The sequence below is a fragment of the Lithobates pipiens genome, unplaced genomic scaffold (genome assembly GCF_037356315.1).
Source record: "Lithobates pipiens isolate NorthernLeopardFrog02 unplaced genomic scaffold, aLitPip1_a1.2 Scaffold_1, whole genome shotgun sequence".
NCBI classification, from domain to species: Eukaryota; Metazoa; Chordata; class Amphibia; order Anura; family Ranidae; genus Lithobates; species Lithobates pipiens.
Genome location: NW_027507685.1, coordinates 189,190,888 through 189,218,089, shown reverse-complemented (window position 1 = coordinate 189,218,089; position 27,202 = coordinate 189,190,888). Strand labels below are relative to the sequence as shown.

Genomic DNA, 27,202 nt, shown 5'->3' with positions numbered 1-27,202 from the left:
ATCTATTTCAGACCCTACCGATTAAAATCCCCCCTGCATATTTTAACCACTTGCTTACTGGGCACTTAAACCCCCCTCAGTCCCAGACCAATTTTCAGCTTTCAGTGCTCTCACATTTTGAATGACAATTACTCAGTCATGCAACACTGTAACCAAATGATTTTTTTGTCCTTTTCTTCATACCAATAGAGCTTTCTTTTGGTGGTATTTGATCACCTCTCGGTTTTTTATTTTCTGCGCTATAAATGAAAAAAGACCGAAAATTTTGAAAAAAAATGAATTTTTCTTCGTTTCTGTGACAAAATTTAGCAAATTAGCAATTTTTCTTCATAAATTTTGGCCACAATTTATACTACTACACATCTTTGGTAAAAATAACCCAAATTTTTGCATATTATATGATCTGTGTGAAATTTATAGAGTCTACAAGCTATGGTGCAAATCATAAAGATTTGCAAAAAAAGATCACATCTGATGTACTAAGGCCTATCTCCATTCTTGAGACCCTAACAAGCCAGGAAAGTACAAATGCCCCCCAAATGACCCCTTTTTGGAAAGTAGACATTCCAATGTATTTAGTAAGAGGCATGGTTAGTTATTTTAAGTTGTCATTTTTTCCCATAATTCTTTGCAAAATGACGATTTTTTTTTTTTTTTTTTTTTTTTCACAAAATTTTCATTGTAATAGCTTATTTCTCCCACACGGAATGTGCATACCACAAATAACACCCCAAAATACATTCTTCTACTCCTCCTGAGTATAACGATACCACATGTGTGAGACTTTTACACAGCCTGACCACATACAGAGGCCTAATTTTGAAGTAGCACCTTCAGGCATTCTAGGAGCATAAATTACACATTTCATTTCTCAACCACCTATTACAGTTTTGAAGGCCCTGGAACACCAGGGCAATGGAAACGTCCAGAAAATGACCCCATTTTGGAAAGCTAACACCCCAACGTATAATCTATGAGGCATAATGAGTCTTTTCAATGGTTCATTTTTTTCCAGAAGTTTTCGGAAAATGTGGAAAAAAATGAAAACGCATTTTTTTTTACACAAAGTTGTCCGTTTATAAGATATTTCCAACGCATAGCATTTACATAGCAAAAATAACACCCCAAAATACGTTCTACTACTCCTCCTGAGTATAACGATACCAAATGTGTGAGATGTGCAGATTTGTTGCACGGATGTGCACTGATGAGGCGGCAGATGGGCACTGCTGAGGCGGCAGATGGGCACTGCTGAGGCGGCACAGATGGGCACTGCTGAGGCGGCACAGATGGGCACTGCTGAGGCGGCACAGATGGGCACTGCTGAGGCGGCAGATGGGCACTGATGGGTCGGCACAGATGTGCACTGATTTATTGCACGGATGTGCACTGATTTATTGCACGGATGTGCACTGCTGAGGTGGCAGATGGGCACTGCTGAGGCGGCAGATGGGCACTGCTGAGGCGGCAGATGGGCACTGCTGAGGCGGCAGAGATGGGCACTGCTGAGTCGGCACAGATGGGCACTGCTGAGTCGGCAGATGGGCACTGATAGGTCGGCACAGATGTGCACTGATTTATTGCACGGATGTGCACTGATAAGGCAGCAGATGGGCACAGATGGGCACTGCTTAGGCGGCACAGATGGGCACTGCTTAGGCGGCACAGATGGGCACTGCTGAGGCGGCACAGATGGGCACTGCTTAGGCGGCACAGATGGGCACTGCTGAGGCACAGATGGGCACCGATTGGTACAGATGGGCACCGATTGGCACTGGCTGGCACTGGCTGGCACTGGTGGGCACTGGCGGGCACTGGCGGGCACTGGCGGGGCACTGGCGGGCACTGGCGGTGCACAGATGGAGCACTGGCGGTGCACAGGTGGGCACAGGTGGGCACAGGTGGGCACAGGCGGGCACAGGCGGGCACAGGCGGGCACAGGTGGGCACAGGTGGGCACTGGCAGGGTAGATCTGGGCACTGGCAGGGCACTGGCAGGGTAGATCTGGGCACTGGCAGGGCACTGGCAGGGTAGATCTGGGCACAGGTGGGGTTTTTATCTGTTTACTGACAATTTTACACTCACAAGGCACATTCGGTCTCCTCACACGCTATCGCTGTGTGAGGAGACACGTTTGGCAATGGGTGATGATCTCATTTGTTTACATTTGAGATCATCACCCATTGGAGGAGGCGATCGCGCTGTAAACGGCCGCTGTGATTGGCCGTTTACAGCGATCTGTGATTGGCTGTGTCCAGCGGACACGGCCAACACAGATTTTCCCCGATGCGCGCTCCCGGGAGCGCGCGGGGAACTCTTAAAGGGGACGACGTCAATAGACGTAGTCCTGAAAATTGAGATCCGCGCTATACACGTCATTTTACTATAGCGCGGATCTCAAGTGGTTAAGCAGGTACAGGCACTGTTTACCTGCTTTGTTTGGGCACAAAAGCAGCCCCAGATACCACGGTCCCAACTCTCCCTTCCGAAACAGTACGGGGGTGTGGCGTTACCGGATATCAAACAGTACTATCGAGCTTCCCATTTGAGTAGGATGATTGATTGGAGTCGCAATCTGACCACTAAATTATGGGCCCAAATTGAGCAACACCAGTGTTCAGTCCCATTAAAGACTGCTCTCTGGTGCAGGGATGCACTGCCGAAGGAAACGAAAGCCCATCCTCTTATAGGCATCACTCTCTGCCAGGGTGAGAAGGCGGCACTACAACACTCTCTGACGACCACGGCGTCGCCTTTGACACCGGTCCTTGGTAACCCTAGGTTTCCGCCAGGTCTACCGACTACGCAGTTCCGACAGTTACGAGACTCCAACCTTACTGTGGCCTCTCAGTTTGTAACACGTGAGAACTGGGTTTCTATTCGAGATCTTATGGACCCCATGGGTCCCTATCATCTGGATTTTTGGAACGCCGCGCATCTACATCACTTTCTTCAGTCCATCCAGAACCCCTCAGACTATACCAGACCGCTGACCGCATTTGAAGAATACTTTTCTGACACGGAACCAATCCCCCGACTCCTCTCTAAAATGTACTTATTACTAAACACTCCATCACAACCGCACTGTATCTCAAGTCTCACAAAATGGGAAGTGGATCTAGGTCGCACCTTCACACACACCCAAATTGAGCATATTTTGCGGTTCGCCCTGAAGTCCTCAATATGCACAAAAATACAAGAGACAAATTATAAAATTCTCACAAGGTGGTATTTAACACCTAGTCGTCTCCACCTTATCTTCCCAGACACGCCTGAACATTGTTGGCGTTGTTGCGAAGATAGAGGTACGATCCTACATATCTTTTGGTCCTGCCCCAAGCTCACGGACTTCTGGACGGCAGTCCGAAACATATCCCAAAAATTCACGGAGTGGCAAATCCCGAATGACCCAGCGTTCTTCCTATTACATGTGTCGAACCTGCCCCCTAGGAAATATACTCGGTCGATACTGCGCCACCTCACAAATGCAGCCAAGTCTTGTATCCCTCTGCTTTGGAAGCAACAAACTCCCCCAACCGCGGCAATGTGGCTGCAGAAGGTGGAAGATATTAACAAAATGGAGGATTTGATAATGACTGCCCAGGATCGGCAGGAAATCTATCGAAAGACCTGGTCTCTTTGGAATGAGTTTGTGTACTCAGAGGAGGGCAAGGCCCTTTTCGGACACTAATTGACGGCAGGTCAGTTCGCAGAAATCCATACAGGGAACGTCGAACCACCTCCTTTCCCCCCCCTACTCCCTTCCCCATCCCTCCTCCCCTTACCCACCTCTTTCCTACCCTCCCCCCTCTCCTCCCTACCTTCCTACCCTATTCCCCTCCCCTTCCCACATCTCTCCCCCCCCCCCCTTTTTTTTTCTCCTTTTTCTGCCCTCTTTCTCTTTTCTTGTTTGTGCACTTACTTCTTACCCTTTCTTTTAATTATGACCCCTAGCCTGCTCACAATGACCTTAACCTATGATTGCAGGCCAAGACCTCGGGGTATTAGCTGGACTTGGAATAGTTTTGGCTTCTATGCCAGATCTGACCATGGAAGTGCTGTTTATGAGGTCGACTTACTGTTCACATTGAACCGAACGGTTGTTAGTTGTAATATCTGTTACTGTAAGGCATGTTCGGGAGGCTGCGTCCTTCATTGTATATGTTGTCTTTTCCTGTTTTGGGGCTTTACCCCATATGTGTGAAATGAATATGAATAAAAATAATATTTGAAAAAAAAAAAAAAACAGATGGTGTAGTAAGCTGGCGCCTACTTCTGATGATGAAACGCGCAAGATGGAGGTAGCGCATCATTGCGTCACATCCAGTTTGGGTCTGTGGAGCGCAGCGAGCGCCGGACTTCCTGGTTTATAATGTTTTTTATTGCTTGATAATGTAAAACTGATGTAAGTGCGATATTTACCTTTATTGAGTAAATGGTTTACGGAATTACACCATGGAGGCTTTTTATTTTCTCTATGATACCTGTGTGACCAATACACCACAGAGAGTGAGGCATCTGCGGAAAAACCTGTTTACCTTGTGAACACGCACTACCCCTTAAGTGGGGATTTCTAGCTGGTGAGTGTAATCGCATAAGGGGGAATACGAGTGATACACTGACACCGCTCGCATGTTTTGGATATTGAAGCACTGTTTTTTCACATCTATTCAGAGACTGATTTTCTGATCACGTTTCATCCAGTGGACTTTTATTAATATGTTTACTTGCAATTTGCACATTTTCATAGATTTGTATTTGCACTTTATTAGCACATTTGCACAGTTTTTGGCTTTATTTGCACTTTATTTATGCCAGGTAGGGATGATCCGAACACCCCCCGGTTCGGTTCGCACCAGAACTTGCGAACGACCCCCGCGTTCGGTACGAACGTTAGAACCCCATTGAAGTCTATGGGACTCGAACGTTCGAATTGGAAAGTGCTAATTTTAACGGCTAATATGCAAGATAGTGTCCTAAAAAGGGTTTGGGGACCTGCCTCCTGCCTCAGGGGACATGGGTCACTGCAAAAAAAAGTTTTAAAAACTGCCGTTTTGGCGGGAACACTGATTTTAATGACGATTAAAGTGAAAAAAAAAGTGAAATATTCCTTTAAATATGGTGCCTGGGGGGTGTCTAGTATGCCTGTGAAGTGCCACGTGTTTCCCGTGTTTAGAACAGTCCCTGCACAAAATGACATTAAACGGAAATAACACCATTTAAAACTGCTATTATCTGCTGTTATATCTGGTTCCTGCAATATGGTTGAAAATCATTGAGAAACATTGCATGGGTAGCCCTCCCTGCCCATTACCAGCCTATTTGGGTCTTGTACGCATATTAAGGGGAACCCCGTACCCATATTAAAAAAAGGAAATGCGTGTGGCCCCCAGGCCCTATATACTCAGAACAGCAGTATACAGGCGGTGCAAACAAGACAGGGACTGTGTAGGTTTGTTGTGTTAAGTTGAATCTGTTTGTCATTTTCAACCGGTACATTTTTAAAGTGTAGCTCCAGTCAAAAAAACTATCTTTAAGCTTTTTGGAAAACATAGGGAAGGGTTATCACCCCTGTATAATTTGTTTTGTCGTCCATCTTTTTTCATCTCACTTGCTGCTGTCTCCTTGCGTTTGCAAGTAGGAGATGTTTGTAAGTTGGATGTTTGAAAGTAGGAGCCTGCCCTATATTATAGCGGTATGTACTGGGTACAGAGCACGCAGACAGCACGCACTATCTCCTAACACTACTGACTGCAAGCTCTATTATTAACCACTTGTTAGCCCAATGTTTGCATAAAGTGAAAGATGAAGTTATGCTGAGTAAATAGATATCAAACATGTCACTCTTCAAAATTGCACATGCCCGTGGAATGGCGCCAAACGTCGCTATTTAAAAAATCCCCATAGGCTACGCTTTAATTTTTTTTTTACTGGTTACATGTTTTGAGTTGCAGAGGAGGTCTAGGACTAGAATTATTGCTCTCGCTCAAACATTCTCGGCGATACCTCACATGTGTGGCACATGCGAGCACATGGGGACATGGGCGCTTTAATTTTTATTTTATTTTTTTATTGTTCATTTTACTTTATTTATTTTAGTTTGACATTTTTTTCCCCAAAAATATATTTTTGATCACTTTTATTCCTATTACAAGAAATGTAAACATCCCTTGTAATAGGAATATGGGGTGACAGGTCCTCTTTACAGTGAAATCTGGGGGGTCAATATGACCCCACATCTCACCTTTAGGCTGGGAAGCCTGAAATAAAAAATAAAAAAAAGATTCTGGCTTTGATCGTACTGGCGAGTTGGTAGAAGCACCGGAGGGCGGTGAGGGGTGGGGGGCGTCTATGGCTGGGTATTTCAGGGTATCACCGAGTATGGCTGGGTATCTCTGAGTATGGCTGGGTATGGCAATTTATGGCAGGGTATTACAGAGTATTGGCGGGGTACTACAGAGTAATAGCAGGGTACTGCAGAGTATTGGGGGGTACTACAGAGTAATGGCAGGGTACTGCAGAGTATTGGGGGTACTGCAGAGTATTGGGGGGTACTGCAGAGTAATGGGGATTACTGCAGAGTAATGGGGGTTACTGCAGAGTAATGGGGGGTACTGCAGAGTAATGGCAGGGTACTGCAGAGTAATGGGGGGTACTGCAGAGTAATGGGGGTTACTGCAGAGTAATGGGGGTTACTGCAGAGTAATGGGGGGTACTGCAGAGTAATGGCAGGGTACTGCAGAGTATGCACTGGTATTGCAGAGTATTGGCAGGGAATTGAGGGGTTAAATTCAGTGAGCAGCGATGTGGGCACTGCAGATGCAGCCCACATCGCTGCTGACACCGATCTCTTTCCCCTCCGCTGTACCGATCAGTACAGAGAGGGGAGGGAGGAACCGGCGTCATAACATGACGCCGGTTTGTTTCCAAGTGATCACTCCGTCATTTGACGGAGCAATCACGTGGTAAACGGCCGCTATGAGCGGCCGTTTACCGTGATCCGTGATGCGCCGGGTCCTATGGACCCGGCGGTCACGGATGCTCTCGAGTGCGCACACCTCGGGGCACGCGAGAGCAGAATTCTGGGAGGCCGTTAATTAACGGCCTCTCAGAGTTAAACAACCGCCCTGAAGCCGTTAATCGGCAATGGGCAGTTGTTAAGTGGTTAAAGCTAGATCACTAGCTATATAGGTGAGGTGAATATAGTGGTGTATACTGCAGTCAGGGCACAGACAACAACCACTACACAGCAGCAAGATAGGAAATCAGCCAAAAACGATTGGTGTGTACTGTGTTGAAGGTACACAGAACACCCACTGCTTCAGATGCTAAGTAACACACTACACGAAGCCGCCTCAAAGGCGGCCTTATATAGTGTGGGGCGTGCACTACACAGCCTGAGCTATGATTGGCCACAGGCAGGATGCCTGTGGCCAATCATGGCTCTCCTCGCTGCCGGCGCTGCGATTGGCCAAGCATGCGGGGTCACAGTGCATGCTTGGCCAATCATCGGGCAGCAATGCACTGCGCCAACGCAGTGCATTATGGTCTGCGCGCGCGTCACTCGAATTTTGACGCGAACGGCCAAAACGTTCGGAATTCGCCGAACGCACGAACAGCCAATGTTCGAGTCGAACGGGCACTTACTCTACCTCATTAGTAGTGCCACACCCACTCTTAATACTTGTTAATACAATTTTTGACATCTGCTTTGACAGTTGGTTTTAGCGGGGGGGCAGCAGCTTTCTATTTTAAATTTTGTTCAGTCCATAGTGCTGTACTACATTTCTTTAATTCCTTTTCATAGTTTTAAGAAGTTTGTTTGCCCACTGACAAAAAAATGATCAGTCTAATTTTATTGGTATGTTTATTTTAACAGTGAGAGACAGAACAACAACAAAAATATCCAGAAAAATGCATTTAAAAAAAGAAAAAAGAAAAAGCTATACATTTGACACCTTTGCAAAACATGACTTAGTACTTGTAGGCAAAACCCTTGTTGGCAATCACAGAGGTCAGACATTTCCTGTAGTTGGCCACCAGGTTTGCACACATCTTAGGAGGGATTTTTTCCTCTCCTCTTTGCAGATCCTCTTCAAGTCATTAAGGTTTCAAAGCTGATGTTTGGTAACTTGAACCTTTAGCTCCCTCCACAGATTTTCTATGGGATTAACCACTTCCTGACCGGCACATGACGATGTAAGTCGGCAGAATGGCACGGGCAGGCAAATTGGCGTACAGGTACCTGCCATCGCGTGCCAGTCGGGACCCCCGTGAGTCCGGTCGTGGGTCCTGCGGACTCGATCGCCATGGGGATACCCGCGATTGTCTCACGGGGAGGCTGAACGGGGAGATGCGGATGTAAACAGCATCTCCCCGTTCTGCCTAGCAACAAGTTACACTGATCTCTGCTCCATGTGATTGGAGCAGAGATCAGCGTTCACTAACAAACAGCCCAGCCCCCCACAGTTAGTAACACGCCCCTAGGACACACTTAACCCTTACACTGCCACCCCCTGGTTAACCCCTTCACTGCCAGTGTAATTTACACAGGAATAAGTGCATTTGTTTAGCAGTGATTGCTGTATAAATGACAATGGTCCCAAAAATGTGTCAAAAACGTTGACGTGTCCGCCATAATGTCGCAGTCACAATAAAAATCGCTGATCGCCGCTATTACTAGTAAAAAAAAAATTATTAATAAAAATGTCATAAAACTAGCCCCTATTTTGTAAACGCTAAAAATTTTGTGCAAACCAATCGCTTATTGCGATTTTTTTTACCAAAAATATGTAGAATACATATCGGCCTAAACTGGGGGATATTGATTGTAGTAAAAAAATAATGCGTTTTTTTCAAAATTGTCACTCTATTTTTGTTTATAGTGCAAAAAATAAAAAAACGCAGGGGTGATCAAATACCAACAAAAGAAAGCTCTATTTGTGGGAAAAAAAGAACATCAATTTTGTTTGGGAGCCACGTCGCACAACCACGCAATTGTCAGTTAAAGCGTTGCAGTGCCGAATCGCAAAAAGTGGTCTGGTCTTAAGCCAGCAAAATGGTCTGGCCTGAAAGTGGTTAAGGTCTGAAGACTGGCTAGGCCACTCCAGGACCTTAATGTGCTTCTTCTTGAGCCACTCCTTTGTTGCCTCGGCCATGTGTTTTGGGTCATTGTTATGCTGGAATACCCATCCTTGATCCATTTTCAATGCCCTGGCTGAGGTAAGGAGGTTCTCACCCAAGATTTAAAGGTACATGGCCCTGTCCATCGTCCATTTGATGCAGTGAAGGTGTCCTGTCCCCTTAGCAGAAAAACAACCCCAAAGTATAATGTTCCACCTTCAAATTTGATGGTGGGGATGGTGTTCCTGGGGTCATAGGGAGCATCCCTCCTCCTCCAAACACGATGAGTTGAGTTGATGTCAAATATCTCGATTTTGGTCTCATCTGCCCACAACACTTTCACCCAGTTCTCCTCTGAATCATTCAGATGTTCATTAGCAAACTTCAGACGGCCCTGTACATGTGCTTTCTTGAGCAGGGGGACCTTGCGGGCGTTGCAGGATTTCAGTCCTTCACTGTGTAGTATGTTTCTTGTTTTCTTGGTAATTCCTCACCATTCTCATGATCATTGAACCTGCACGAGGTGAGATCTTGCATGGAGCCCCAGACAGAGGGAGATTGACAGTTATTTGGGGTTTCTTCCATTTGCAAATAATCGCACCAACTGTTGTCACCCTCTCACCAAGCTGCTTGGTCGATGGTCTTGTAGCCCATTCCAGCCTTGTGTAGGTCTACAATCTTGTCCCTGACATCCTTGGACAGCTCATGGTTGGAGAGATTGGAATCTGATTGCTTGCTTCTGTGAATAGGTGTCTTTTATACAGGTAACAAGCTGAAATTAGGAACACTCCCTTTAAGAGAGTGCTCCTAATCTCAGCTCGTTACCTGTATTGAAAACACCTGGGAGCCAGAAATCTTGCTGATTGATAGGGGATCGAATACTTATTTTACTCAATAAAATGCAAATCAAATTAGAACTTTTTTGAAATGCATTTTTCTGCATATTTTTGTTATTCTTTCTCTTACTGTTAAAATAAACCTACCATTATGCACAGGGGCTCAAATACTTGTTTCCCTCACTGTAGTTTGCCCTGGAGTTGGCCTATTGCCATGTGTTGGGTTACGGCAGCCCGTTAACGGATGTTTTGCGTTAGGGCAGCCCGTTAACGGGTGTTTTGCGTTAGGGCAGCCCGTTAACGCATGTTGGGTTAAGGAAGCCCATTAACGGGTTGTGGGTAAAGGTAGCCCATTAATGGGTGTTGGGTTAAGACAGCCTGTTTGATTGGGCTGATAAGTTTACCAAAATACACCAAAAAAACAGCGTGCACCGTTTTCTGTAAGCCAGTGCACCACTGTGGTGCATTGGTAGATTGCATTGGGGTGCCAATTCTGCACTGCGTGGGTGCCGATGCTCGTGGCCGATGGTCGCAGTGTCCGCCAGCCATGAGTGATCACGGGTACGAGAGGCAGATCAGGGATGCGTGTAAACACACAAATCCCTGTTCTGTGAGGAGAGAGATTGTGAGTTCCTAATAGCTAGGAATCACGATCTGTCATTTCCTCTACGTCAGTCCCCTCCCCCTACAGTTAGAAACACACACAAGGAATACAGGTAACCCCTTGATCTCCCCCTAGTGTTAACCCCTTCCCTGCCAGTGACATTTTTATATAATCAGTGCTTTTTTATAGCACTGATTGCTGCATGAATGCCAATGGTCCCAAAAATGTTTCAAAAGTGTCATAATGTCAGTGCCCCCATAAAAAAATTAAAAATCGCAGATCGCTGCCATTACCAGCAAGAAAAAAATAATAAAAATGCTATAAATCTATCCCCTATTTTGTAGACGCTATAACTTTTGCGCAAACTAATCAATATACACTTATTGCGATTTTGTTTTACCAAAAATATGTAGAAGAATACATATCGGCTTAAACTGAGAAAAAAATGTGTCTTTAAAAAATAAAATAAAAAAATGGGGATATTATAGCAAAAAGTACAAAATATTGTGGGGAAAAAGGGGCATCAATTTTGTTTTGGTGCAACGTCTGCACTGTGCAGTTGTCAGTTAAAGAGAAGCAGTGCCGAATCGCAAAAAATGGCCTGGTCATTCAGCAGCCAAAAGTGATTACACCCCTCACATTTTTTGTAAATATTTTATTAGATCTTCTCATGTGACAACACTGAAGAAATGACACTTTGCTACAATGTAAAGTAGTGAGTGTACAGCTTGTATAACAGTGTAAATTTGCTGTCCCATCAAAATAACTCAACACACCTATTAATGTCTAAACCGCTGGCAAGAAGAGTACACCCCATGTGAAAATGTCCAAATTATGCCCAATTAGACATTTTCCCTCCCTGGTGTCATGAGACTCGTTAGTGTTCAGGTCTGAATGGGGAGCAGGCGTGTGGTAAATTTGGTGTTATCGCTCTCATACTGGTCACTGGAAGTTTGAAATGGCACCTCATTGCAAAGAACTCTGAGGTGCTGAATAAAAAAAAATTGTTGCTATACAAAAGATCTAGGCTATAAGATGATTGCTAAGACTCTGAAACTGAGCTGTAGCACGGTGGCCAAGACCATACAGAGGTTTAACTGGACAGGTTCCACTCAGAACTAGCATCACCATGGTCGACTAAAGAAGTTGAGTGCAAGTGCTCAGCGTCATATCCAAAGGTTGTCTTTGGGAAATAGATGTATGAGTGCTACCAGCATTGCTGCATAGGTTGAAGGGGTCGGGGGTCAGTCTGTCAGTGCTCAGACCATACGCCGCACACTGCATCAAATTGGTGTGCATGGCTATCATCCCACAAGGAAGCCTCTTCTAATGATGATGCACAAAAAAGCCCGCAAACAGTTTGCTGAAGACAAGCAGACTAAAGACATGGATTACTGGAACCATATCCTGTGGTCTGATGAGATGAAAATAAACGTATTGGGTTCAGATGGTGTCAAGCATGTGTGGTGGCAACCAGGTGAGGAGTACAAAGACAAGTGTGTCTTGCCTATAGTCAAGCATGGTGGTGGAAGTGTCATGGTCTGGGGCTACATGAGTTCTGCTGGCACTGGGGAGCTACAGTTCATTGAGGGAACCATGAATGTCAACATGTACTGTGACATACTGAAGCAGAGCATGATTCCTTCCCTTTGAAGACTGGGCCGTAGGGCAGTATTCCAACATGATAATAACCCAAAACACACCTCAAAGATGACCACTGCCTTGCTAAAGAAGCTGAGGGTAAAGGTGATGGACTGGGCAAGCATGTCTCCAGACCTAAACCCTGTTGAGGATCTGTGAGGCATCCTCAAACGTAAGGTGGAGGAGCGCAAGGTCTCCAACATCCACCAGCTCTTTGATGTTGTCATGGAGGAGTGGAAGAGGACTCCAGTGGCAACCTGTGAAGCTCTGGTGAACTCCATGCCCAAGAGGGTTAAGGCAGTGCTGGAAAATAATAGTGGCCACACAAAATATGGACACTTAGAGCCCAATTTGGATATTTTCACTCAGGGGTGTATTCACTTTTGTTGCCAGTGGTTTAAACATTAATGGCTGTGTGTTGAGTTATTTTAAGGGGACAGCAAATTTACACTGTTATACAAGCTGTACACTCACTACTTTACATTGTAACAAAGTGTCCTTTCTTCAGTGTTGTCACATGAAAAGATCTGTGAGATACTGCTGTGTGTGTATATATATATATATATATATATATATATATATTTTTTTTTTTTTGGGGGGGGGGGGGGGGGGGTTGATTGGCTGCGGAAGCCACATACCGTATCACATTATACAATTAAGGTCACAATGGAATTTTCCAAAAGTTGTGGCAGGTACTTATTAGACAAATTAATACCAGAGGAAGGATTTTCTGAGTTTAGTATTCATTACAAATAATTATAAGCCTCAATGTAGTCACACAGCCTTGATAAAGTGCACCTTTTAAAATGCATTATTAGTGAACAGCGCCCTCTTTTGGTTGTACTGGATAATTGCATAGCTGTAGTAGAAGTCACAATATACAATATATGCCTGACCTCCACTCTATTTTATTTATTTCAGGTACTTATATAATGTCGTCAATTTACGCAGCGTTTTACATATACATTGTACATTCACATCGCTCCCTACCCTCAAGGAGCTTTCAATCTAAGGTCCCCAAGTCACATTCATACATATACTAGGGGCCAATTTAGACAGAATCTGATTAACCTACCAGCATGTCTTTAGCTATGAAAGCATTATTTTAAATAATTTTGAGATTTTGCATGTTCAGGTTTCATGTCCTCATCAGACTGTATGCTGGAAATGTTAAGATTTACACTACTAAAGAGATTGCAGAGTTCGAAAACGCTGCTGCCACTTGAAAATCATGGCAATGAGTGGTAGAAGTCACTAAATATAACAATTTGTATTACGATGAACCTGCCTTGCAGTGAGAAGATCACATGCATAGACATTCCAGTGCCCATATCCTTCACTCTCTCCTACTGTCATTGGAAGTCATTTTGGCAGCTATCAGCTACGTACCTACAAGCAAACCTGTTAGTATCTTAATAAAAAAAAAAATGAAAAGGTCCAGTTTCCTGCAATAGATGGGCTGTCATACTCCTCAATCCAGCAGCCCACGTCTCCTACCACCACCACCACATTAAAACAGACCTTCACTCCCTGAATGCATTTGTATCATCTGAATCCTCACCCCTCTATAATCATAACAACCAATTTGTTTTTGTAACCTTTTCCTTTTTTTGGTCCAGCCAGCCCCCTTCCCCTGCATGCTTGCCTAAGGGCCGGTTCACACAGCGAGGCGAGGCGAGGCGACACGGCTCGCCTCGCTCCCGCAAGTCGCCCCGTTCTGTACAATGGAACCGTTCTGAGAGGAGCGACTCGAGTCGCTCCGACTCAGAAAAAAGGTTCCTGTACTACTTCGGGGCGACTTCGGGGGCGACTTGCATTGACTTCTATACAGAAGTCCTCTGCAAGTCGCCGCTGAGCTCCCCGCAGGTCGCGGCGAGGTAAGTCGGAGACGCCTCGCCGCGCCTCGCTGTGTGAACCGGCCCTTAGCAAGAATGACGTGCATTCTGCTCCAGAAGCCTCCTGGATTATCCCCTTCGGGTATCTCAGGAGTCTTCAGCTTATAGAGAGAGCAGCAGGAAGAGGGCAGAAAAAACATACTGAAATGCAAAAAGATTTAAAAAAAAAAAAGGGGGGGGGGGTTGGGCTTCTGGCGGACCTTCAGTTAATTTTTCAACTTTCAATCTTTTAAATCTTCTGCCCTTGAGGTTTTAACTTTGGATAGTCAAACATTTTTTTTCTGACAATAAATAACTTATACAGCCCACTTCTTGTTTCTTGTCTGGTCATTAGCCTAGGCTTATGACATCATGCACATGCTCTTGTGATAGTTTGCCAGGAAGGGAGGGGGAGGATTCATAAGAGAGCCAATGAAAGCTGCAGAGCTGGAGGCGTGCCTCTGTATCTGTATAAATCCAGTAAGTGAACAGGCGGCAGCTTCAGCTGCCCACAGTTAAAATGGCTGCAGCCAGACTCAGTGGAGGGAGATTTCTGCAGCATATTTGGCAAGTACAGAATCACAGTATATATAAAATATGTAAAGTGGTTGGAGGGACGCTTCAGAATGGCAAAGATGTTTTTATTACAAATGATGTGAGCAGACAGCAGTTTCTCGTTAAGTTCCCCTGGGTGAGCATGTACATTTACATTGCAGGGATTTTAACAAACAACATTGCTGATTCTTATTGTTTTATGTTATGAAGAATTGCTGTTTGTTTCACCATGTCCTTTCCAGGCTGACTCCTGAATGGGACGGTTGTATTCCTAAAAAAAAAAAAAAAAGAAAAATAATGCTCCTGTCCCTTTAAAGGCACAAGACAGCATTTTACTTTTGCCATGTCAATTGTCCCTTTCTATGTTGTACAATACCTGGTTGATCCTGCCTGTCCTTGTCTTCCTCTGTGTGTACTGACTACGCTTATCATTGCAGCTGATCCCTGATAGCGTGGTCAGATTAGGTGCTTCCATCATCCTACTATGTATTCAGTATCTCTGCATCTCCCCCTTCCTCACTGTCATTTACATTTAGTCTGTGTGAACCAGTGGTAAGGACTGCAACCCCTGAGAAAACCCTTAGGGAGTATTTAGCAAAAATGTAATTCCTATTGCAGGAGATGCCAAAAATGTTACTTGTATCTTAGTGCAGACACCTCTGAAAATCATCAGGCCAATCATACATGTAGGAAATATCCTGTTCTGGGGGTGTTATGAAGAATGTTCAGAATGCATCCAGGTTGCCATATTGTACTAAATATTTTGAACATTTTTAGAAAATTACAGTGACTGCAAATTGAAATGGAAAGGTAACATTTATTAAGTTAAAAAATGACTTGTGAGTCAATTTTATATGCTATATTCATTTTTTTTTTTTTTTTACAAGAGTGGAGTTCTCCTTTAAGGGAACATTGTATTTCATTATTGATGAAGGAACATTGTGAGATGGAATGTCAGATAACCTAGTATGTCATACCTGTGTTGTTCTTCTGTACTGTACAAATGCCCTTCACCGACATGTTCTTGGTTTCTGCAGCCGTCTTGCCCATCTCCCCCCCGGCCTCTCTCTCCCAGCTCTCTGACAGCGGGCAGACTCTGAGCGAGGACAGTGGAGTGGACGCAGGAGAAGTTGGTGGGGGCAGCAAAGACAGCAGTCCTCAGCCACAGAAATCTAAAGGAGCAGAGAACATGACAAAACCAGTAAGGAAAAGTTCATGGTTGTCATTTACTTGGGAATGTTCACAGACATACATGGGGCCAACAACTCTGACCACAGCAGATGGTACAGCAAACACAGAACAATGCGGTGTAGCATAAACGATACAACATAGGCCTATAAGCAAGAGGTATGGATTAAAAAAAAAAAATAGAAACATGTTTTAGGCATCAAAGCCAATCAGAGTTAACCAGGACCACCAACATTAAAGCCGCCCAATTTGAGGATCAATGTTTGCACCTGAAATCGATAACAAATATCAAGGATGGGTTAGAGCAGTTTTACCTTTCTGTTTTCAGTCATGGCACCCTTCAAAAGTATGCAAAATCTGGAGGTACCCCAGTCAAAAATGTAAAAAATGCCAATGTTATCTCATCAATGGGAAAGCTAAATGATAGAATGTAGTAGATAACTGCCCTGATGAAATAACTTGACATAAAGATCCCCCTTCAGGTCCTCATCACATCAGCCCCCCCCCCCCCCCGTTCACATCAGAATCCCCATTTAGAGGTCCTCACATCACATCAGTGCTCCCCCATACTTTAAATGATGCCCATGACCTCAGAGTCCCTTCCTTCACATCAGTGCCCCCCCTTTCACTTCAGGTGATGCTTATCACATCAGAGCCCCCTCTGTCACATCAGAGCACCCCCTCCTCCTGATCACATTAGAATCCCCTTTAACATCAGAGGCACCCCCATCACAGAGGTCAAAGATGTCAGAAGTCCCCCCCCCATCACCTCAGAGGCCCTCCATTAACATTAGAGCTCTCTGCATCATATCAGATGTCCCCCCATCACATCAGAGTTATCCCTTTACATCAGTGTCCCCCCCCCCTTCACTTTAGAGGATGCCTACCACATCAGAGGCTCTCCAGCCCCCCCCATCATGTCAGAAGCCCCCTATACATGAGAGCATCCCCCCATGGCCAAACTGGGCCCCATGCTTATGGTACCCCAGGGCTACTTAGGTTGAGAAACACTGGGTTATAGGGGGGTAGAAGACAGGGATAGAAAAAAAAATAGATTTGACTGAAGATGGACCTTAAATTGACTTGGCTTTGTGGATCAGGTTATACTTGAGCAAGACTTCATCCACCAAGGCCAGGAACATTTAGTTATTGGGACTTTGAGGGTTTTTCCAAAGCAACAAGCATAAGCAAGCATAAACACAAAAGCAGTCTAATCAGGGTTTCGTCTGCATAGCCAGGGGTAACTGGTTCAAGGATACCCCGTAGCAGCACTTCTGGAATATTGGGAGTAATAATGTGCAACTTCATATATTTGATAGTTAGTTGATTGTTTGAGCTCCAGCTTCGAGTTTGTGTAGAGCGGTTATTAGAACTTACATACATGGCACATTCTCCTTTTTGTCTTGTAGCTTGGTAGCATGTTGTTATGGAAGCATAAGGCAGGCATTACTCTCCTCAATGAACTTATCTTACCCAAAGCGAATAAGTAATCAGGCTTATTTTAGAATACAAAGAACAATAATGTGCGGTAAGCTCTGGTCACCAAATGCAGATTAGACATGAATAGTCTAAAGCTGCCAATAGCTTTCAAGCCTGCATGGTCTGGTTATCCTCGAGGAAGACTGTGTACAGAGCCACATTTAGCAGTTTTTATCACTGGAAAAGGAAGAACAAGAAGCAAAGAACATGAATCCAGAGCCAGCTTATCAGGAGGAACAATAGCTATCAGTCTATGGGTTCTACTGGCTGCTTGCTGCCATTGACTGCGGTTGATTGACTGGCTGGCTGGCAAGGGTCATGGTCTTGCCATAGACATCAGACTGAAAGCAGATGACTGTCATTTCAGGTATATCGTTTTCCAGAACTACACAGATAACAGCAGAGCTTTGATACTGAAATTGGTTGCTATGGCATCATTACTCTTTGCACTATGCCATTTAATACGCACACATACTTGTTTTTTCCAACAAAGGTTGTCGTGACTCTAGATTCTGCTTGCAGGTACCGTCTGGCTGTGTTATTCCTACATGATAAAAGGACCATTTATGTTTAAATACAAAAGAAATGTGTTTAGTCCAAAACGAAAAGTGAACGTCTTATATTTTCAAGGATGTGTGAACCAGGGGGTCCCCGCCAGGGTTCCATAGAATGGGGGCTTACCAGATTTAATGGATCCTACTCAAAATTATATTTGGAGGATCATATATGCTTGTAGATATACATAGGCTTTTTCGGTGTTGTCCTTTTCTGGAAGACTTTCAAGTGTGGCTATTTCCTCTACAGTATGTCTCCATCCACATAAATCATCATAGGTAATGGGATAGATATAAAAGAAGAAAGCAGGGACCACAATAGTGTAACTCAGTTTTTCGTTTTAAGTAATTTAATAAAAAATTATCAAACTCACGTGTACAAAGAACATAAGCGCTTTTTCAATAAAATCTCAGGCTGCAGTGAAGTCCCGACGCGTTTCGTCTTAAGCAGACATCATCTGGGGTGATGATGTCTGCTTAAGACGAAACGCGTCGGGACTTCACTGCAGCCTGAGATTTTATTGAAAAAGCGCTTATGTTCTTTGTACACGTGAGTTTGATAATTTTTTATTAAATTACTTGAAACGAAAAACGGAGTTACACTATTGTGGCCCCTGCTTTCTTCTTTTATATCTATCCCATTACCTATGATGATTTATGTGGATGGAGACATACTGTAGAGGAAATAGCCACACTTGAAAGTCTTCCAGAAAAGGACAACACCGAAAAAGCCTATGTATATCTACAAGCATATATGATCCTCCAAATATAATTTTGAGTAGGATCCATTAAATCTGGTAAGCCCCCATTTTATGTGGTGGAGGGTTCACGCGGTGATTGTGCGATCATTCCTTGGAGAAGGTGTAGGACTGTTTTCACTTCATCGTATCATACACAGAAAATTTGGAAAATTTGGAGAACTTTTCACTTGTTTTCACGTTGTTTTCCTATTTTTGATATATTTTTTCATATATTTGTTTGGACATTCTAGCTTTAATTATCACATACAGCAAAGAGTGTTTAAATGTATTTATTTGTTTGCACAGTCTAATGTATGCACTGATTACATTGGTCACATTGTAATGTGGTAAAAACAAATAAGCGCTACACTGTTTTTCACAAAATTTATTATTCTACATTTGTACACCTAGATGTTGTGTTAGCTGCTGTTTGTATACCGTCTACACATTTGAATAGCGCAGTGTTTTTGGTTCTTTTTGAAAAAAATCGATTAAAGGGTTCCATAGAACCCTAAGGTTCCTTCAGATGTTGTGAGGTATTCCTTGAGCAATGATCAATTGTAGACATGTGCAATTCGTTTCATTCCAAATTAGTTTAACTAATTTCGACAAATTAGTTAATTTGGAAATATCCGAATTAACGAAAACCAGTTTAATAAATTTTTCCGAATATTTGGAAATTCGAAAATTTGTAAATTCGTAAAGGCATACCCCACTTTTAAGTACACAATGGGGTTTATTTACTAGACTGGAAAGTGCAAAATCAGGCTCACTTCTGCATTGAAACCAATGAGCTTCTATTCCCAGCTTGTTCAATTTGTTTTTTTCAATTCTTTTTATATTAAAACCTGGAAGCTCATTGGTTTCTATGCAGAAGTGCGCCTGATTTTGCCTTTTCCAGCTTGGGGTGGGTAACTAGGGCTGTCCTGAAAAACTACTGGAAAAGACATTACCGGTAAGCCTAACTAATTTTCCCTAATCGTCTTTCAGGACAGCCACTATGAGAGGATAAACAAGCACTTACCAGTTAGGTTTTGCAAGCTGTAGTCCCACCCTTTCGCCCAAAGGCCTGCTCACCTGCCGACACCAGGCCCACTCTGTAGTGTTTTACCAAAGTGGAGTAGCTGGACCATGTTGCTGCCCTGCAAATCTGTTCTGGTGTTGCTCCCGCTCTTTCTGCCTGAGAGTGTGCTTTAATACTCACTGGGATTTCTTTCCCTGCAACTGAATAGGCCTGCTCGATGGCTACTCTGAGCCATCTAGCGATAGTGCGTTGGGACGCCTTACATCCTTTTCTGGTCCTGGAAAACAAAACAAATAAGGAGTCTGACCTTCTAAACGCTTTGGTCAGCCCTAGATAGTGTAGAATACATCTCCTAACATCCAAGTAATGAAATCTCAATTCCTTCTCTCCTGAGGGATTGGGACAAAATGAGGGTAATACTACTTCCTGGCTTCTATGAAAGCCGGATGCCACTTTCAGCAAAAAGGCCAGATCGGTCTTTAAAACTATTCGGTCCGGGAAAATAACGCAAAAGGGTGATCTGATTGATAAGGCCTCAACATCGCTGACCCTCCTGGCAGTTGTTACCGCTACCAGAAAAACTGTCTTCAAAGTAAGCTCCTTTAGTAAACACAAGGCTCAAAGGGGGGTCCTGTTAAGCTTTGTAAAACTAAAGATAAATCCCATCTGGGAAAAGACAGACCCTGGACCGGTCTCTGTCTAGCCAGGGCCCTAAAGAATCTGACTACCCACGGGTTGGCAGCCAGGTGCTTTTCTAGATAAACACTGAGGGCTGACACTTGACCCTTGAGGGTACTAATGGATAAGCCCTTATCTGCCCCACACTGCAAAAATTCCAACACTACAGAGGAGCTATGTACTGGAAAGCTTCCTATGCACAATTTATTGAAAAGTAGCCAGACCTTCTCATGGATCTGGCGTGTTTCCTTTTTCCTACTGTCAAGGAGGGTGGAAACTAGCCTCTCTGAAAACCCCTTAGCTTTGAATATACCCTCTTCAGTAGCCAGGCCGCCAACTGCCACTGGTGTACCCGTGGACAGAGGACTGGCCCCTGAGAGAGGAGATCCTCCCGAGGGGGCAATAAGGGAGGTTCTACAGCCAACTGTTTCAGTATTGAGAACCATGCCCTCTTGGGCCAATGCGGTGCCACCAGAATCAGAGACGTGCTTTCCATTTGAAACTCTCAGAACTGCTGGCAACAACGCCGGAGGCGGGAAGGCATAGCAAGCCCTGGAATGCCAATTCTGGTTCAAAGCGTCCACCCCTAAAGCTCCCTCTCCTCTTCTCAGGGAGAAAAAAAACAGGGGGTTTTTGCATTGCTTTTGGACTTGAAAAGATCCACTTCTGGAGGTCCCCATCTCTTTATTATGAGATTGAAGATCTCCTGGTTGAGAACCCAGTCACCCTCCCTCCGCCTCTTTCGGCTAAGAAAGTCTGCAATCACGTTTTTTTCTCCTCTCAGGAAAACTGCTGAGAGTGAAAGAGTGTAGATCTCGGCCCAGCTCAGGATGTCTGTTGCTAAAGTCAACAGGGCTCCGCTTCTCATGCCGCCCTGCTTGTTCAAGTAGGCCACTGCTGACGAGTTGTCCAATCGCACCTGAATGTGGTAGCCCAGGAGTTATTTTTTGAAAAACTTGAGGGCTAGTCCCACTGCCCATAGTTCATTCCAGTTGGATGACGAGACAGCTCGTCATCTTCCCATGTGCCCTGAGCTAGAAGGGAACCCAAATGTGCCCCCCAACCCTTGCCATTTGCATCTGTGGCAACTACCCGAGAAACTGGGATGAGCCAAAGACGTCCTTGCGACAGGTTAGTCACTTTTCTCCACCAGAGGGATCTCTTTACTTGGTGTGGAACATGTACTAGGTTGTCTAGAGCCTCTTGACTGTGGTCCCACACCCCTAGAACGAAGGTCTGTAGAGGACGAAAGTGTAACCCCGCCCACTGCACTGCTGGGAGGGTAGATGTAAGTAGACCCAATAATGACATCAGAAACCTTATGGAAAACAGCTGGTTGCTCTGAAGAGAGGCAACCACTCTGTCCAGCTTTTGTACCTTCTCTCTTGGTAGAAAAACAGGAATCCTAAATAGGTGATTTGTTGCGAGGGGATCAGGCAGGACTTGTCCAAGTTTAGTATCCACCCCAGGTCTGTAAGGACCCTTTTGGTTAGCTCGAAATCCTTGGCTAACTGTATTGGGGACGCTGAAAATAAGAGCAGGTCGTCGAGGTAGGCTATTATTGATATCCCCTGGAGCCGAAGAAAGGCCATGGCTTCTGCCAGGACCTTGGTAAAAATGTGGGGTGATGAGGATAGCCCGAGTGGCAGACGCTGAAACTGAAGGTGTATTGTTTCTCCCCCTAGGTCTATGGCAAGGCTTAGAAACTTCTGCGAGGTCTCCGCTATAGGGATGTGTAAATACACGTTCCTTAGGCCCAAAGATACCATGAAACAATTGCGGGGTAGTAGAGCCTTTACTGAAAAGATTGACTCCATATGGAATCTTTTGTATGCCACTGACTTGTTCAGGGGCTTTAAATTCAGAATTAATCGGAATTTTCCTGAGGTATTTTTACTACAAAAACATAAGAATAAAACCCCCTTCCCTCTTCCGCTTTTGGGACTCTGAATTACATCCTGATTTTCTAATTCCCTCAGTGCTTCCAGCAAGGCCTCAGCCTTTGCCATGCACCTGGGTAGATGCATGACAAGGAATCTTTGTGGGGGCAGTCTTGAGAATTCCAGGAGGTGCCCCCTTCTTATCACCCCTAGAATAAATTGATTGGGGGATATTGCCTCCCACTGTGGGAGGAAGGCCCCCAGTCTTCCTCCCACTGTATTTGGAATGTGACTGGGTTTTACGGGGCTGGTCAGAAGGGCAAAAAATCACCCCTCCTCTGCCCCTGCCTTTTTGGGGCCAGGTTTTCTTTTCCCCCCTCTGGTTTTGGGGTTTCCCTGCGCCCTTGTTGACTAATCCCGTTTGTTTGTACAGGGGTTTTCCGCTTAAGAGGAAAGGATTTTTTCCTGTCCGCTGTGCGGTCTAGAACAGTCTCTAGCCCTGGGCCAAAAAGGAAGTCCCCCATCAAAGGTATCCCGCACAATTTTACCTTGGAGGCACTATCCCCTGGCCAAGTCTTTAGCCAGAGCGCCCTCCTGGCCAAATTGGCTAGAGCCGCTGTTCTGCCCGACATGCGGACAGACTCTGCAGAGGTGTCTGCTATGTAAGCGATACCTCGCAGCATAGTAGGGAAGGAAGACAGAATGGTTTCCTTATCTGTGCCTGCCTCAATATGTTGTTGGATCTGTTAGAGCCAGTGCTCTAAATTGCGAGCCACTACTGTAACTACCATTTCAGGCTTTAAATTGCCAATAGCCAAGTCCCACATTTTTTTAAGCAGAGAGTCAATCCTTTTGTCCAGAACATGTGCCAAGGCCCCCATGTCTTCAAACGCCAGATCCGTGTGTCTGGAGACCTGGGAGAAGGCGGCATCCAATTTGGGCCTTTTATTCCAAATGCATGCTGGGTCCTCTGAAAATGGGAATCTTCTCTTTAGGGATCTAGAAAAGAAGGGCTTTCTCTCAGGATCCTACCACTCCTTTTTAACTGTTTCCATCAACACCTCATGTACTGGAAAAACGATTTTTTCCCCCCAAACCCAAGTACATTTGGTCATGAAGGGTCAGGGGTTTCTTATCCGCCTGGATACCGAGGGTTGTATAAATCGCCTTCAAGATGTCCTCTACCTCATCAAGGGATAATGTATATCTGGAGGTTTTCCTGGACCCCCCGTCCTGGTTCCCCCCCCCCTCTGAACCCTCCTGGGAATCGGAAAAGGAACTGTCTGGAAGTCCCCTTCCCGTCCCTGAAGGGCCTGCAACCTCTGTCCCCCCTGTTGTAGCAGGTTGAACCGGAGCAGAACTCTGTGCTAGAGGTGGGGTTGTATCATGGGGAGCTGGACCCGTGGGAAGTTGAAACCTTTCAAACAGGGATCTAAATGAAGAGAAGGTGGACGAGAGCTCTTTGACTGAAGCTGCTAGTTCCTTAACAAGGGAGTCTATACAGTCTCTGCACAACACCTTTGTCCAAGATTCCCCTAAAACAGGGATATGCAATTAGCGGACCTCCAGCTGTTGCAGAACTACAACTCCCATGAGGCATAGCAAGACTCTGAAAGCCACATGCATGACACCCAGAGACAGAGGCATGATGGGACTTGTAGTTTTGTAACAGCTGGAGGTCCGCTAATTGCAGATCCCTGCCCTAAAATGTCCCTACAGGAGGCACACTTATTTTTAGAGCTATGCGTGGATTTAGTTTTTTCTGTAGCTTTGTGAAATAAGAAAAAAAAAGGAAAAAACAGAAAAGAAAAACTGTCACTTCAAAGTTCAGGATACAAACCTGGGAGTGCATTAGACCCCTCTTTAAAATGCAGGGATCTGAGCCTCTCCCCCCCCCCCCCGGCACCCAGAGGGTCTGCCCCCCCCATTGATAGGAACCATACACGGGGGGGCAATCCTAGATAGAGAGTACCCCTCCCCAGGGTACTCTTACCTTAGGAATGCAGGAGGTAGTGTCCGTTGGTTGAGCATCAGCTTCCGACATGACTGCAGGTGGCTGCTTACTACCGAGTCTCATGCTGCCTGTTCGCGTTCCTGACTCGTCTCCAGCTTGTGCCTGGCCCTGCTATCAGCTCCACGACCCGGCCCGCTCGGTTCCAAAAAAAAAAAGGCAGTCTGTACACCGTACAGATAGATCCGAACGGGTTGCCAGCTGCGTCCCTGTAGACACGATAGGAGTACCCCACGATCTGAAGCCGCGCTCGACTAGGAAGGGGTGGCAATACCTAGTGGGGTAAGTAAACCGAATGGCAAGTAAGTGATTTGAACGGCTTGAACCCACTTTCTCCCTAGGAAGTCCCTGTTTCCTTTAACAGGATTCTAGAAAAAAAATGGCCACAGCCTCCCTGACTGACCGGCCTGGTCCCTGCACAGTGTCTCCCCGCTGGAGGAAACAACTAATAACTGAGGTCCGGCAGGGGAAGTGAGAATTTATGGGCTGGTGCAGTGTTTCCAGAGGAAGAGGAGGAGACTCTCTCAGGCTCGGTTCACACAGGGGCGGCACGACTTGCAGTGCGACTCACAGACGCGACCTGCAAACGACTTCAGCGGCGACTTGCAAAATGACTTCTGTATAGAAGTCAATGCAAGTCGCCTGAAGTCGCCCCAAAAGTAGTACAGGAACCTTGACTTGAGTCGCTCCTATTAGAGCAGTTCCATGGTACAGAACGGAGCGCGACTTGTCAGGCGGCTAAGTCGCCTGGACAAGTCACCCCTGTGTGAACCGAGCCTCATAGTGGCTGTCCTGAAAGACGATTAGGGAAATCTTGTTTATTAAAACATTATTTTAGCGCTACTAATGTCTATATATTTTTCTTAGGGTGTGTAGATACGTTTATTACTATCTGATTTATTTAATAGCAGCAGCTGAAGGGTCTGTGACCTTTTTAGTTTAATAGGTTCATGAACGCTGAGGGAAAGTACATACTTGCTCTTGAGTGATTGTTTTCATTGTTTTGGGTATTTCTAACGTACAATCTTTCAGGACAAGCTTTCGGGGTAAAACAAAAAAACAAAAACAAACACAAACCTTTTGTGAATCAGTACCGCTGGGACCTTGTAGAAGGGGACATACCCCAAAAACTTGTCCCAAAAAAATTGTATGCTAGTGCAAATAAAGTATCACGGATGGTACTTAATTGTTCCTGTCGCAAGTGCACTAAAATGGCTACAATCACCTCAAGCTTTGACAAAAAGAATGACAGATGTCACATGTTCCAGGATTCCTTGTGTGTGTCGCTGTTTTCCTTCGTAAATTCCCTGCATTGTCCTCTAATCCCCTTTATCCGCTTATGTGGCTAATCTTTTTTACCTGCCTTGTAATGAGAACTGACAGGTTGTCTTCTCTGTAGCCAGGTCTGCTAAAGCCTTCAGCCACCCTAATACGTGTCATGAAAAGTGCACCTACCCTGGGGATAGCGATTGAAGGAGGAGCCAAGACACGTCAGCCATTGCCACGTATTGTAACCATACAGGTAAGTCCCTTGCACTCAACTTTATACATAACTTTCAATCGCCCCTTTTATGACAGGACTGTGCCTATTTTAATATCAAATCCCATGGCCTCTCTTCTCTCCTAAGTCCCGGTTCACACTGGTGCAATGTGCGATGTTGCATGTGATTCACACCGCACTGCTGTGCAGATCACATGCGATGTCTGTGCGATGCGAATTCAGCCATACAGATTGTATGGCTGAATTTGCATCGCATTTGGACCAAAGTCGTGCAGGACCCTTCTTTTAGTCCACACACCCATGCGATCCGATTCATGTCCAAACTGACAGTTCGCACTGCAATACGCGAACCAATCTGAGGTGTCATTAACCACTTCAGCCCCGGAAGATTTGGCTGCTGAATGACCAGGTAATTTTTTGCGATTCAACACTGCAAGGCTTTAACTGATAATTGCGCGGTCGTGTGACGTTGCACTCAAAATTGACATCCTTTTTTTCCCTCACAGAGCTTGAAAAAAAAAAAACACCACACACACAGTATTTTGTACTTTTTGCTATAATAAATATCCCCATTTTTTTTTTAAAAAAGCTATTTTTTTCATAGTTTAGACCGATATGTATTCTTCTACATATTTTTGGTAAAAAAAAATCTCAATAAGCGTTTATTGATTGGTTTGCGCAAAAGTTATAGCGTCTATAAAAAGGGAGAGATTTATAGCATTTTTTTTTTTTTACTAGTAATGGCAGTGATCCGCGATTTTTATTGGGACTGCGACATTATGGCAGACACATCGGACGCTTCTGACACAATTTTGGGACCATTGTCATTTATACAGCATTCGGTGCTATAATAATGCACCAATTACTGTAAAAATGTTAGTGGCAGTGAAGGGGTTAGCACTAGGGGGCAATCAAGGGGCTAACTGTGTTCCCTGCTACGTGTTTCTAACTGAAGGGGGAGTGGACTGACTAGAGGAAGTGACGGATCGTGTTTCCTTGTTATTAGGAACACATGATCTGTGACTCCTCTCAGAACAGAACAGACCTAGAAATAGAACATGTTTCAAATCTGTCCGACGGACTCAATTCCGATGGACTAAAATTGGGAAAATCGTTCACCTGTGTGCTGGTCCGATGGACCAGTAGCTATTGGCTACTGGCTATTGAACTTCCTTGTTTAGTCCCGTTTACGTCATCGTGTTCAAAACGAATGGCCTTACGAACAGACTTAGTCCATTCGTGTGTGTGCCAAGTCCGTTTGTTCGGAAAGTCTGTCGGATCTCCGCCGAAAGTCCATTGGGAAGACCATCGGATCTAGTCCGTCGAAAAGTCTGGTCATGCGTACGCGGCATTAATCTTCAGCCCATTTTTAAGTTTTAATTGTTTGACTAAATTATTCGGTGCTGCAACACTATTTTATATAATTTTTTTTAATTTATTTCCTTTTATTTAGGTTTTTAGTTTTTTTTATTTCATTTATTTTATTTAAATTTTGTTAGGGTTTTTATATATTT

At 44.8% G+C, this 27,202-nt stretch overlaps 1 protein-coding gene across 2 annotated transcripts in view; it reads left to right on the top strand.

Annotated features, from left to right (window-relative positions):
* WHRN (whirlin) overlaps positions 1 to 27,202 on the top strand; it is a 293,265-nt gene that overhangs the window by 256,777 nt on the left and 9,286 nt on the right. For both annotated transcript variants that reach the window (XM_077479041.1, XM_077479042.1), the window contains 2 exons: positions 15,671 to 15,834; positions 25,587 to 25,709. In XM_077479041.1, the coding sequence (XP_077335167.1) occupies positions 15,671 to 15,834; positions 25,587 to 25,709 (287 nt within the window). The remainder of the gene's footprint in view (positions 1 to 15,670; positions 15,835 to 25,586; positions 25,710 to 27,202) is intronic.